This window comes from Populus euphratica, unplaced genomic scaffold (assembly GCF_000495115.2).
Source record: "Populus euphratica unplaced genomic scaffold, PopEup_1.0 scaffold283.1, whole genome shotgun sequence".
Taxonomy (NCBI): Eukaryota; Viridiplantae; Streptophyta; class Magnoliopsida; order Malpighiales; family Salicaceae; genus Populus; species Populus euphratica.
In genome coordinates, this window is record NW_011500162.1 from 42,717 (window position 1) to 55,958 (window position 13,242).

The 13,242-nt window shown below is 34.2% G+C and overlaps 1 protein-coding gene across 1 annotated transcript in view; it reads left to right on the top strand.

Annotated features, from left to right (window-relative positions):
* The first annotated feature begins 1,699 nt into the window (after positions 1-1,699).
* LOC105111192 (ABC transporter G family member 3-like) overlaps positions 1,700-13,242 on the top strand; it is an 11,762-nt gene continuing 219 nt past the window's right edge. Inside the window, exons 1-12 of the mRNA XM_011006483.1 lie at positions 1,700-1,789; positions 2,793-3,378; positions 3,479-3,558; positions 5,033-5,319; positions 5,850-6,021; positions 6,316-6,429; positions 6,588-6,716; positions 10,020-10,211; positions 10,800-10,886; positions 11,964-12,236; positions 12,678-12,785; positions 13,028-13,223. Coding sequence (XP_011004785.1) covers positions 2,910-3,378; positions 3,479-3,558; positions 5,033-5,319; positions 5,850-6,021; positions 6,316-6,429; positions 6,588-6,716; positions 10,020-10,211; positions 10,800-10,886; positions 11,964-12,236; positions 12,678-12,785; positions 13,028-13,223 — 2,107 coding nt within the window. The 5' untranslated portion in view covers positions 1,700-1,789; positions 2,793-2,909. The remainder of the gene's footprint in view (positions 1,790-2,792; positions 3,379-3,478; positions 3,559-5,032; positions 5,320-5,849; positions 6,022-6,315; positions 6,430-6,587; positions 6,717-10,019; positions 10,212-10,799; positions 10,887-11,963; positions 12,237-12,677; positions 12,786-13,027; positions 13,224-13,242) is intronic.

The window sequence follows — 13,242 nt, forward strand, 5'->3', positions numbered from 1 at the left end:
TTACACATTTTTTTACACATCAGTACAATATATTCAAAAAAATCTAATAAAATTTTTTAAATATTAAATCCAAAAATAGAATAGAGAGAGAAAATTGGTCTAATTCAAAGAAAAACCTATATAAAAAAGAGATAGAAAATAAAATTTATAACTTACCAAAAATAATAAAGATATTTCCATGTGGGATTTATTTCTCTTAATTATATTTATTAATTTTTTTAAAGCGAGTCAAATAAAATAATTAATAGGATGTGACTATTCTTAACATGCATAAAACTACTTATAAGTTTATTTATTAATTTATTGTTTTAATTAATTATTTTTTTGCTATTATTAAAGTATTATTTGTTTTTGTGTCTAAAATTGTGTTTGGATGCCATTTTAAAAATACATTTAGTTTGAAAAAAAATTGTTATTTTTTAATATTTTTTTAACAATTTTAATATACTAATATCATAAATAAAAAATATTTTAATATAAATATTTTTTAAAAAGATTTTTTTTTAAAAATCTTTTATCACTGTAATAATCTAACAATCATTCAAGGCGTAAACGATGGATGAGTGGGGCACCCTTTATTTCAAGCAAAACTTTTGCCCTTACGAGTGTTGAATTGCATTGGCAATATCAAACAGCATTACCATCAAATCTTAGAAAAACAAAAAGTAATTAATAAAGAAAAAGAAAAGGACAAAACAGAAACCCAAAAAGAAAGAAGATAAAGATAAAGCGAAGATGCCATTGCAGTCATACTACTGAAGTCCAAGGTCCATCAATTTCTTCACAATAATTAATTACGTTTGATTTTATTTTATTCTAATTATAAATTTAAAAATACTTAATTAATAAATATATAATATTTCACTAAAAATTATCTCTTTAAACATTTGTTAAAAAAACTATAATTTATAATTTTTTAAATATAATAGTAAAAATTACCACAATTTTAAATACACACCATGGCATGAACAATAAACTTCCTATATTTTTTTATTAATGATAAAATATTTTTAGTTTAGTTTATATATAATTGAAATTAAGTATTATGTGGGGTGATTTTAAAAATATATATTTTATATTAGTTTGAGAAACTTAAGTAAATTTAATATTTTTTTTTAAATACTAACCTTGAAATTTGAATATAAAAATTAAGAAAGGGAGCTCCTCTTTCACTATCAAATATTTTTTTTTTAAATTATGCACTCTCACATTGATAAGGCAATTCAATTTTTTTTTTTATAAATGTATTACATAGAGATAAATGATCTATTTAAAATTTAAGATTGATATGAAATAAACTACTTGCAATTAAATAATAAAAAATTAAACCTAAAAAAGTCTCCAACTATATTAGATAATTTTTTTCCCCTTAAAGATATTTTTTATGTCAATTTTATCTTTGAATTTCTAAAATTCCTCAATTAAGTCATTCTATTGTATGCTTCTTTTTTAGAAAATAATATCATTTTGTCGAAAACTTGCTGTTTTCTAGTTATAAATTATAATAAAGGATCCAATTAAAACCAATCCAAATTACTTGACAACATAATTGATACAAAAAAGTTTGAAAGTGCAAAATTGATACTGCCCCATTAATTAGGGATTACTTAGAGGTTTGCCTAAAAAGCAAAATAATAATTAAAAAAAAACTGTGATTATTATAATATGGAAAATTCAGTGTTAAGTACTTAAGTTATGCAGCACACTGACAGCTCCTCCCTGTTCACGGCTTCCTCTCTCTCTCTCTCTAAACTCCTACAATCCTATTCACATTCACATTCAGATCCAGGTATGTCTCTTTTTGCATTATTCTCCTCAACTTCATTTTATGTTACTTTCTTCTCTATCCATTTAAGTTTTTATGCTTAACATGGGCTCTACTTGCTTACTGAGGAGGTAAAGTACAAGAAAATCTCAAGTTGCTAGCTACGTTTCTTTTCGTGGGGGCACTCCAGGCAGTTGTTAGGTTACGTTGAGCTGCAAAGTTTTGGTCTTTTGCATTTTCTTGGCAACAAAACAGAGTACTAGTACTAGGCAGAGCAAGTTTTCTAAGTTTCAGTGAATTCTATTTGATAAGTTACTGAAAAAAGAGTTTGTATAAATGGGCTTGCTTTATTTTTTCTCTTTTTGTATGATTTTGTACAGTATCAATATGATTTCTTTTGTTTAGTTTAGCATTTGGGGTTTTGGTTTCTCTTCATTATTTTTTTTTTCATTTTGCTGTCGTTTTCTATTCCATGATGTAAGCTCTGTAAAAGAGCTGATTCTTTTTGACCATCTGTTTAGTTGCTGAGAAAGAAAGGAAGAAAGAAAAATGAGGAAATGAAAACGAAAATTGAAGATGTTGGTGTCTATTAATGATATTTAGATTTCCATAAAATGAAAAGGCTACTCTGTTTTGTTTTCTTGATTTTTTTTCTTTTCTTGTTTCATTCATTTTTTTAATTTTTTTATAAGGCTAGTTACGAACGTAATGTGATACTGGGATCTTTATACTGTTGGGAAGTGCTGCCTTGCTGTTTATCATTATACTACACTTTATTTAAGGAAAAAAAAAATAGAAACTTACAGGAATGGGGTTTATATTTTTTTGTTTTTGTTTCCCTTCAAAAGTACCTTAGAACTGTATTCTTTTCTCACTTGATTGTAGAAAATGTTTATATCTTATTTACTTTTCTTTTCTACAGTGTCTCCTATACTTGCCTGTCAATGTTCAGTGCATAACCATAACATGCAGGGATATGAATGCACACTTTTACTAATTGATGTTTGAAACTTTGTATTTCTTGAAGTTGGGGAGTTGTCGACGAACTGGAAACTGTGTTTAGCAGCACAGATGCTATGATGTTTGTGTGAAAGTGTAGACGTTTTCTACAATTTTGAGTTTGAGAAAAAAGTGGGAGTAGGAGATGGAAGAGATACAATCTCAATCGGATAATTACAGATCTTCTTCGTCTTCAGCTAGTAGTCCTGCAAGTAGGGTGCCATCAAGTAACTTCTTCTACTTGCGGAAGCCTGGCTTGCATAGACAACCTATCTCATTTGAGGATTCACCAGAGTGGGATACGGATATTGATGTCAGGTTGGAGGAGGGAGGTGACTCCATCAATGTTGCCACAACACCAGCATCCCCATCTTTGTCAAAGCTTAATAGTGGGTCGTTGCCATCCCCACCATTACCAGAGGGTGCTGTTGTTGCAAGAAAAATTGCAGGGGCTTCTGTTGTTTGGAAAGACTTGACAGTTACAATCAAAGGGAAAAGGAAGTACTCAGACAAGGTTGTCAAGAGCTCAAGTGGTTATGCATTGCCTGGCACAATGACAGTCATCATGGGTCCTGCAAAATCAGGGAAATCCACATTGCTACGGGCTATTGCAGGTTAGTTAGCATGCTATTCATTTATCACCAAGTTGGAATATTTGCTTTAAATTCTCTCTATGGATGCTTGAAACTAAAGAAGTGAATTTCAACACCGCAGGGAGGTTGCATCATTCAGCCAGAATGTATGGTGAAGTTTTTGTGAATGGTGCAAGATCACGCATGTGTTATGGCTCATATGTAAGTTCTATGTATATTCTCTTGCTATTGGATCATTTTCTCTCTCTATCAATTTGATTTGTTTCATTGGGTTTCCTTTAACTCTGCTGTCTTGATATTCTTCCTTCTATGATTTATTTTTTCTTGGTCCTTAAATATGTAAGATAGAAATGTCCTCTGCTGCAGTTTTCATATTCTTCCTTATATGATTCATTTCTTCTTGCTTTTTTAATATGTGATATCAAAACATTCTTGGTCACTCTTCCTTTAGTCTTAGTACATTACTTTGTCTCAAGGAGCTGAGAGCAATATAATTATATACATGTTTTGGCTTTGCGGTGTTATCCTATTTCTAATCAATGGTCCTGTTAACTTCAAAAGGTTGTGCAAATTGTTAGGCTGTCTTGTTATTGATGTGATTAGTTTTTTGTTATTGATTCTGTAACCTTCAGGGAAATCATCCCCAGAAATTTTGGCCAATATCCTCTTGGCATCACTGAGCCTCATGATGTACCAAGAATCAATATGGTATACAACCAATGTGGGTTGTGGATTGTCACGTTTTCTTCTTTTCTTTATGAATTACCCCTCTTCTATCTCCATTTCTGTACAGTTTTTAGATCATGGTTTATGGTTGGTATGCTAAATATGAGCAAGTTATCATGAAGAATGCATTGTCAAGTCTGGATGTTGTATATATTATTACGTGTCATTTGATAGCTAAGGCACATACTTTCTGAACTTACATGCTGAAAATCTAGCATCATACAAGGCTATGCAGGCTGAGAAAACTCAAATTCATCTTTATAGCCCTCTTATAGATTTTTATGTTAATAACATTCATCCATGTTGGTGAGTTGTCCAAAGATAAAAAAGGAAAAAAAATGATTAGTCTAATACTCTATACTAGTGACCAGGACCCTAATTCCAACCATTGTTTTCTTTGTAATAGGTGGCCACTATTTTGCGTTGATATATTAACATGGATGTGTATAAGGGAGTGTGCTTGTGAACTCAATGGCGCTAGGATAGTCCTAAACGGACATCTGATGTTCTGTTTTAAGTTTGAATGAGAACCTGGTATGCCACCCTATTGGTGGTAATTTTCACAGTGTTTAGTGTATTGCCTTTTGATCTCTTATTTTTAACAATTGCATTATCAATAAGATCAATCCCACTTCCACTGGACCTTCTTGGTGTTGAATTTAGCTTACATCATGATTTGGAATAGTGCGCGCACGCGTGCATGTCTCGAACCAAGGTTGGATGCTTAAAACTTTCACATTCTTTCATAACTGGAAAAGATGCTTCTCCATCATGGAAGTATCGAATGATAAATTATAGCTGTTTTATTTTGCCAATTAAGTTCTGTTACTGCTACCGAGGAAATTGTCTTGAGACAGAAAGTTAAAGTTGCACTTCCATGATGGAACTAAATGTTGTTATTTGTAGCAAAGTCAGGGCTTTTGACCTTGAATTATCCTCCAATTTGTAGGGTTTTGTTGAGAGGGAAACTGCTCTGATAGGATCTCTCACTGTCCAAGAATACTTGTACTACTCTGCACTGCTTCAACTTCCTGGATTCTTCTGCCAGAAGAAGAGTGTGGTAGAGGATGCCATTCGAGCCATGTCTTTGAGTGATTATGCAAACAAACTGATTGGAGGACATTGTTATTTTAAGGGTCTTCCAAGTGGTGAGCGAAGGCGTGTTAGCATTGCCCGGGAGCTTGTAATGAGGCCACATATCTTATTTATAGATGAACCTCTTTATCATCTTGACAGGTTTATTGCTTTCTTCTCTTTTCAACCTCAATTAAGTTTACTCGTATCATTTTCTTATATCCATCCTACATGAGTATTGTGCATGATGGCATGGCTTATTGCACTGTTGATTTGAAGCACTCTATCAAGGGTAGGAACAAGTGGCTTAGGTTTATTTCTTTAGAAGAGCATAGATTCAATGCTGCTAAACCACTTTGATTACATGTGTATGAGGAATGGGCATGAATTGTGGATCTTTTCCTACTTCGCATCTTAAAATGTGATGGAAACTCCAAAAAAATCAGAACTTGTGGACCAAAGTACTTGGCATGACTGAGGAAATATAGCTGCTGTCAGCAAAGAAAGTTTAACTAACTTTATGTGAACTTTGGTACCAACAAATTATTATTTGTCATTTTTTTATTCAACATTGTTAATGGCCTTACTGTTTTCATATCTCTATGGGGTCATAGCTCTGCGTGCTCATAATAATTTATGTCTTTCTTCCTATAAGTATTGACTATCTAATTTCATGACTTTACCTCAATCAGTGTCTCTGCCCTTCTGATGATGGTTACATTAAAGAAACTTGCTAGCATGGGGTGCACTCTTATCTTTACCATTTACCAGAGTAGCACTGAAGTATTTGGTCTCTTTGATCGGATCTGCCTACTTTCAAATGGAAACACCTTATTTTTCGGAGAAACGTTGTCCTGCTTGCAAGTAAGGGATGCTTGGAATTTGATCTTACCTTTTGTTTCAGTTTCTATTAAAGAACATAATTTCAAAATGAGTGAAGCCCATATCATATGACCATTTTATAGTTTAGTGTCATATGTATGCAACTGAGGTACTGTGGTCTTTGTTTCGTGCTTCATTTGGTTGCGATAAAATTTGGTATCAAATTAGAATTAGTTATGCACAAAACTCCCAAGATATTTTTTTTTTCTTTTTTTTGGAATTAAAGAGAGCATTATATTTATATGGATACTAATTGACATATTTATTTTGATGAAGCACTTCTCAAATGCTGGATTTCCTTGCCCAATTATGCAAAGTCCTTCTGATCACTTCCTACGTGCAATAAACACGGATTTTGACAGGATCATTGCAATGTGCAAAAACTGGCAGGTACTTGAGTAATTATTATTATTATTATTATTGGTGGCACCATCAAAGACGCATTAGAAATAGTGAGACTGATTTTTGAAGTTTTAACATGTACTCATTTTGACACTTATGTTTAGTACTCATTTTGACATTTACTGGACATGGAATCATTGTCATAGGATGACCATGGAGATTTTTCATCAGTGAACATGGACACTGCTGTTGCCATACGTACCCTAGAAGCAACCTATAAATCATCAGCTAATGCTGCTGCAGTTGAAACCATGATATTGAGACTCACTGAGAGGGTATTGTCATTTATCTTCTCTTATAACACTATGTTTAATGGTTGCCTATATACTGATCTTCCACTGTGCACATAATTATTGATTGTCGGGTAATATTGACAGAAACTTCAATGGATATCATGAGCTCATTCTTTTATGGGTTGTGGGTAATGAATGAATCCATCCTTTTGTTTTTGCACCTGGATAGCTATGTCAATGCCATGGAAGGCTGGATGGTGCCCTAGTGTCTATAATTAATGTTTTTGGATTAATCTGGTGATGCTTTGGTTCGTGACTCCTGGATATTGATCAAATGCTGAAGAGGATTGGTGTTGGATGGATTTAAGGTCTAAATTTTATCAATTAATGTTATGAAAGGTTTATTTTTTATGATTTTGTAACATATGACCATATGGGGTATACCACATGTTGAGTGTTTTAACTTGACACAAAAAGCAATCAAGCTTATCCATGTCTTATTTGACAAACTTAGAAAACTTGGAGCAGGAATAGTTGTGTCCCCTCTTTGGAGAATCACTATTTATCTTGAATATGGTTACAAGCTAAATTTTAGCTCCTTTAAAATAGCTAACCTACCTTATACATACTTTCCTAACAACTAGGCTACAACTAATATATCCTAACAAAGGAAATCATAAAATACTTACAAATGTAGAAGGTAATTGTCAAATTTGTCTTTAAATAGACAACTAATTCCTTTGACATCCCTTTAAATTGATGTTGGTAACTCTACGAGCAACAATTTGCTAACAAGAAAATGATGGCGTTGACGAGTCATGGAGAGTAGTAGTGATACATGGGAGTGTAATAACCTAATGATCAAAGGCCTCTTGTATGGAGTGAGAGTCAACCTCTAGATGCTTTGTGCGTTCATGGCAGATAGGATTGCAAGCAATTTGGATGACATTAGTGTTGTCAGCATGCAGAGGTGTAGCTTGAACCTGGGAAAAGCCAAGCTTTGTGAGAAAACCACGAAGTTAAATGATCTCAGAGTAGACAGCAAACATAGCATGATACCTAACCTTAGTAGATGACTTGGAGACAGAGTCTTGTTTCTTGCATTTCCAAGAGATAAATGTATAACCTAGAAACATGCACCAGCCAGTAGGAGATTTCCTAGTATTTGGACAGCTGGTCCAATCAACATCATTGTAGACATGGAGATAGAGTGAGGAACCAGTAGGGAAAAAATAAGCCACGAGAACTAGGGTTGATCATTGTTGTTCTATGACAGTCTGAGTGTGAAGACATTGCTCCTACAAAACAAATCTTTGAGGCATGCATCTAAGGAAGGAACAGGTTCTCAATTCATAAGATTAGATCTGGTGCCTTCAAATTCAGATTGTAATTTCATAAGACGTTGGTCCCTTTTAGTAGTTTCATGAACAAATTGAACAGATTAAAGATTGTTCAGATGGTAAAGTAGCATAAACTATATTATTATATTCAGCCCAAAGATTAATGAAACTAGAGCAAAATTCAGAGATAAAAAGACTATCCTGTTGAAGACTAGCCAAGTCATGTTCAAGCTGGAACCGACAAGTAGTTTTGTGGTGACCGTAAAGCTTCTTGAGATAATTCCACTATCTCAGCCACATGTGTGGAGGATTGAAGATTTAAGATGATGTTGGATTTGACAGATCCTAAAATTCATGCCGTGCTTGTGCATCCGTTACCTCCCATTTGGTGTGTTCCCTGTCAATGTTTTTGTCAGGGGCAGGGCTGCTGCCATCATCATAGCCTTATAGATTCTCCCCTTTGACAAATATCATGAAGTGGAATGCCCTTGATGAGTAATTCTTGCCATTAAAATAAACCAAGTTCCAGACTTTTCTGAAGACATAATGCCGAGATTGTTTGATCTAGAATAATTGAGATAAAGGACAGGACTTTACTAGGACTAAGATGGACTTGAGGACAAAAGACACAGAAGACAAACAAAGTCACAACTAGATTTTTGTTAAGAAAGGCTTTGATATCATGACAAACTTAGAAAACTTTGAGCAGGAAAAGTTGTGCTCCATCTCCAGAGAATCGAAATTTATCTTGATTACAAATGCAAGCTAAACTTTACCTCTTATAAAATAAATAACCTACAACCATACATACGTTCCTAACAATTAGCCTATAGCTAGTATATCCTAAAAAGGGAAAGAATAAGATATTTACAAATATAGATTGTAATTGTCAAATCTATCTTTAGATAGACAACTAACTTCTCTGATATCATTATGCGAAGAAGAGGGTAGCTTGCTGTAAATTTAGCCTTATAGGTGCAGCCATGTAGATGTGCTGTTTATGTGTTAATGGCTTTGGGCATGTGTGTGAGCACATGCATGTGTGCATGGTCGTATTCAGATGCAAATACAAGTTTCACCTCAAAGATGTTATGCTTTGAAATTAGCTTTTTTGTGCTAAATATTTTTATAATATCAAGATCATTGCAATGCACGCGTTAAACAAGGAGATTTTGGTGCAGTTTTACCTCTACTGTCCTGTTGTTAGGATCAATCTGACAGTAGTCAGAAACTTGACTTTCCTAGGAAATTTGATCCTGCATGTACAAGGAAACTTAAGCAAACCAGCTGTAGAAATCTTTATTAGATGGTTTTTCTGATTTGGGCCTATGATACCTCAGAGTGTGATTTTGAAGGTATGGCCATTTTAGATTGAAGTAGAAATTGTTTCTGTTGGTTGTACTCAATTAGTTTGCTATATCACTTTGCAGGCAACTTAACTGAATTGGATCATGTATCTTTGCACGGTACATACGAATGTCTCTTTGAAATGATGTATCTCGTAGTTAAATAATTTGCTATAATGCATCCATAGTCTGATGAGAATGTAAACTAGTTTGGGAAAAGACAGGTATACAATGATGGTTCAAAGGAGATATTCCAAGTCCTAAAGGCTAATCTTGATGGTTCATGTCATGAATAATCCGCTCTCCCTCACTCAGCCTTTTCTTTTCTACTCTCCAGTTTGATAAAGATGTCAGTGTAGTAGTGGGTTTTCATCTCATAATTTTTTATTATAAAAGAAAACTTTTAATAGTTTTTTTTTCCATTCCATAAATTATTCCTTTATTATGAAGAAAACTTTTAGTCCGAGAAATTCCTTCAACATCTGTAATACTCACTCTACACTTTCATTGAGTTCCATTTTTTTCATTGAAGCACAAACTCCCCATTTTTGCATTGAAGCATTAGCTATAATGGAATCACTCCTGTTTGCGTGGCTCCACAGATGGTTGCTTTTATAGACTAGGCAATATATCTCATCATATGTGATTTAACTCTGCAGGAAGGTCCACTTCTTAAAAGCAAGGGAAAAGCTAGCAATGCAACAAGGATTGCTGTTTTGACTTGGAGATCTTTGCTAACTATGTCAAGGGAATGGAAATACTACTGGCTTCGCCTTATTCTGTACATGCTCCTTGCTCTCTGTATTGGTACAGTATTTTCAGGCTTGGGGCATTCTTTGTCTTCAGTTGTGGTGAGTTTCTTAAAACAAACATCATTACTGCATCTGAATCTGCATCCATGAGTACCCAACTAAGAACAGGATAACCTGGTCATGATTGTATTAGACATAATATCAAAGTTTTTGTAATTAGATATGTGATTTGAGTAGAAACAGTTCTAGTTAGACATGCACATCAAATAGTCTTGAGTCATTGTAGCAGCAGCTATTACTGTAACCATTCCTGTAACTAACCCCAGCATGATGAAGCTTTTTTCTTCTGGGAAAAAAAAAATCCGCTTGATATTCAGCAGGTGGCCCTCACCACTCTGCTACTACTTAGACCTCATAGGAAATAGTTCTGATGTATGACTTGTACAGATTTTCCATAAATATCTGATTCTTTGAACTTCCTGATTGGCATGGATCCATGCTGTTATCTATCTTTCATTGACTGTGCTAACTGTTCATCTCATAGCTTAAGAACAATTTTGCTGCTTCTTGACCTTGCTTCTTGACCTTGTTTTTCATGGTTATTGTCTTCATTCATGCACATGCACTTTTTCTCTTGCTCTGGTGACGTGCACGGATCAATTTCTTATCTCCTCTCCCATTTTGCAGGCAAGGGTGGCTGCAATATTTGTATTTGTATCATTTACTTCACTTCTAAGCATTGCAGGTGTACCTGCGCTTTTGAATGAAATCAAGGTATTCTGTTGCTGCTTCTGTTGGCTGCTAATATCTAAAGTTGATCTCATATAGAGTTCTGTGGATTATATAGTTGCCTTTGACATCCCAAATGAAACCTTCGTAATTTCTCATGAAAATCTTAGAACTGTTTTGGTAGCTTTCATGGACTTTTAACTGGTCCCTGAATAATGATAAGTGTGTCAAGATGATATACTATGCTAATTCTTTATTATTATAATTGGGTGGCATTCCAAATTGGAAAAGACAAAGGGAGCTTCCTTTGTTTTATTTAATTTTTCCTGGTGGGGGTGATCGTTTTCAGTTTGGTTCGGTTTTTATTAAAAGAAGTAACCAAACTGGTTTTTTTTAAAAAACTGAAACCGAACTTGAACCGGTTCAAACCAACCAGTTTTGGTTTGTTGGTTATTTTAGAACAAAAACCGGTTCAAACAGGTTTGACTTGGTTTTTTTCGGTTTAGCTCGTTTTTTTTTTGTTTTAGCTTATAAAACCGAAATTGAACTGAACCGGTCAGTTTTTTCAAAATTCTAATCAGTTTAATCAGGTTTTTTTCACGGTGAGGTGTTTTCGGTTATTTTTTTTCCGGTTTTCTTGGTTTAATTGGTTTTTCGGTTTTTTTGCTCACCCCTGTTTCATGGCATGTGTCCAAGTTTCCTAGCTCTTCTAGGTCGCAATAAAGCTTTTATATGTTTGCATTGGGAGCTTAAGTGATGCTGGATAAGGAGATGGAGAAAGATGGAGGAATAGATAAGGGAGAAAAGCAGTAGAAAGAGGCTGAAAAAATAACGTCTTGATATCATCCAAAGTTGTCTCAAATAAAACGTTAGGTGCTTCATGTAGAGGCACCAAATGAAATAAAACATTATTTATTAAGTTTGTTGATTATACATCATGTGAACTAGATTCAAAATAAATAACTAAGTTAAAAGTTATTCAATGTGAGCATAAAAAGTTGATTATGAAAAAAGTGTAAAATGTAATCGATTGAGGTTTTTCTTCTTTTTAGTCATCATTTGCCTGTCTGAGGTTCATCTTTCTCATATGTGATTTGGCCAACCTGGTTGCCTGTTTTGCAGATATATGCATGTGAAGAATCAAATAGGCATTCAGGAGCACTTGTCTTTTTACTTGGGCAACTTCTCTCCAGCATACCATTCCTCTTTCTCATCTCCATTTCATCAAGTCTTGTCTTGTATTTCCTCATAGGCTTGCAAGATGAATTTAGCTTGTTGATGTACTTTGTTTTGAATTTCTTTGCTTGCCTTCTGGTAAATGAAGGACTAATGCTGCTTATCACTTCCCTTTGGCAACATGTTTTCTGGAGTGTATCAACTCTGGTATCCATACATGTGAGTTCCATTATCGGTGCTCTATGCTATTAACTTTTAATTGCTTAGCTTTTTGCCGAGTTTAATACAACAGCAGATAAATATTTTCAATGCACACACATGGAATTACACTCCTTTTGGTGCTGGTGTCAACTTGTATCTATCTACTTCTCTCATTTAGCTGGGATATCCTGGAGAAGATGGTACAATGGTATTAGAGGACTAATGCTGATTGCAAAAATCAAAAATTCAATTCATATCAAATGTTTAGTCAGATTGTCTTGTGTGGTGTTTGATGACCTTTCTATTGCATACATGCAAGCCACTACTCAATTGGACATGAACATTGCAAAGTGATAATTAAGTTGCAGTGATCAATGTTTCAACAATTTACATACATATTTTATATTGATTAATGAGATGACATTCCTTAATCTGACTGATGGTCTCGATGGCATTCAGGTCGTAATGATGCTTTCTGCTGGGTATTTTAGGATTCGAAGTGTCTTGCCAGGACCAATGTGGACATATCCAGTATCCTATATTGCTTTTCACACTTACTCTATTCAGGCAAGTTTGTATGTAAATGAGTTCAATTGTGTCCATCTGACCAGCCGTGTTTCTAAATTAACGTTATAATTGGCTTGATTTTTTTATTGCTCAATCAATTCAATACAAAAATCCTGACTATTAGAAACATATTAAAATTTTCCTTTTCCCTATAAATTTTCATTTATTGGAAGCAGTTGCAGCTGCTGGAGTGAGATCATGTTTCTGGAAGTATCTTAGATGTGTCGTTTTCGATGTTGCAGGGGCTTTTGGAGAACGAGTACCTGGAAACTTCGTTTGCTGTTGGGGAAGTAAGGAGTATTTCAGGATTGCAGGCCCTCCATAGTGCATACGACATCTCTCCTGACAGTAATTCCAAATGGGAGAATTTGTTGGTGTTGTTTCTCATGGCGATTGGGTATCGCATTCTAGTGTTTGTTGTACTGCATTTTTGTGTAGGGGAAAAAGAATCCATATT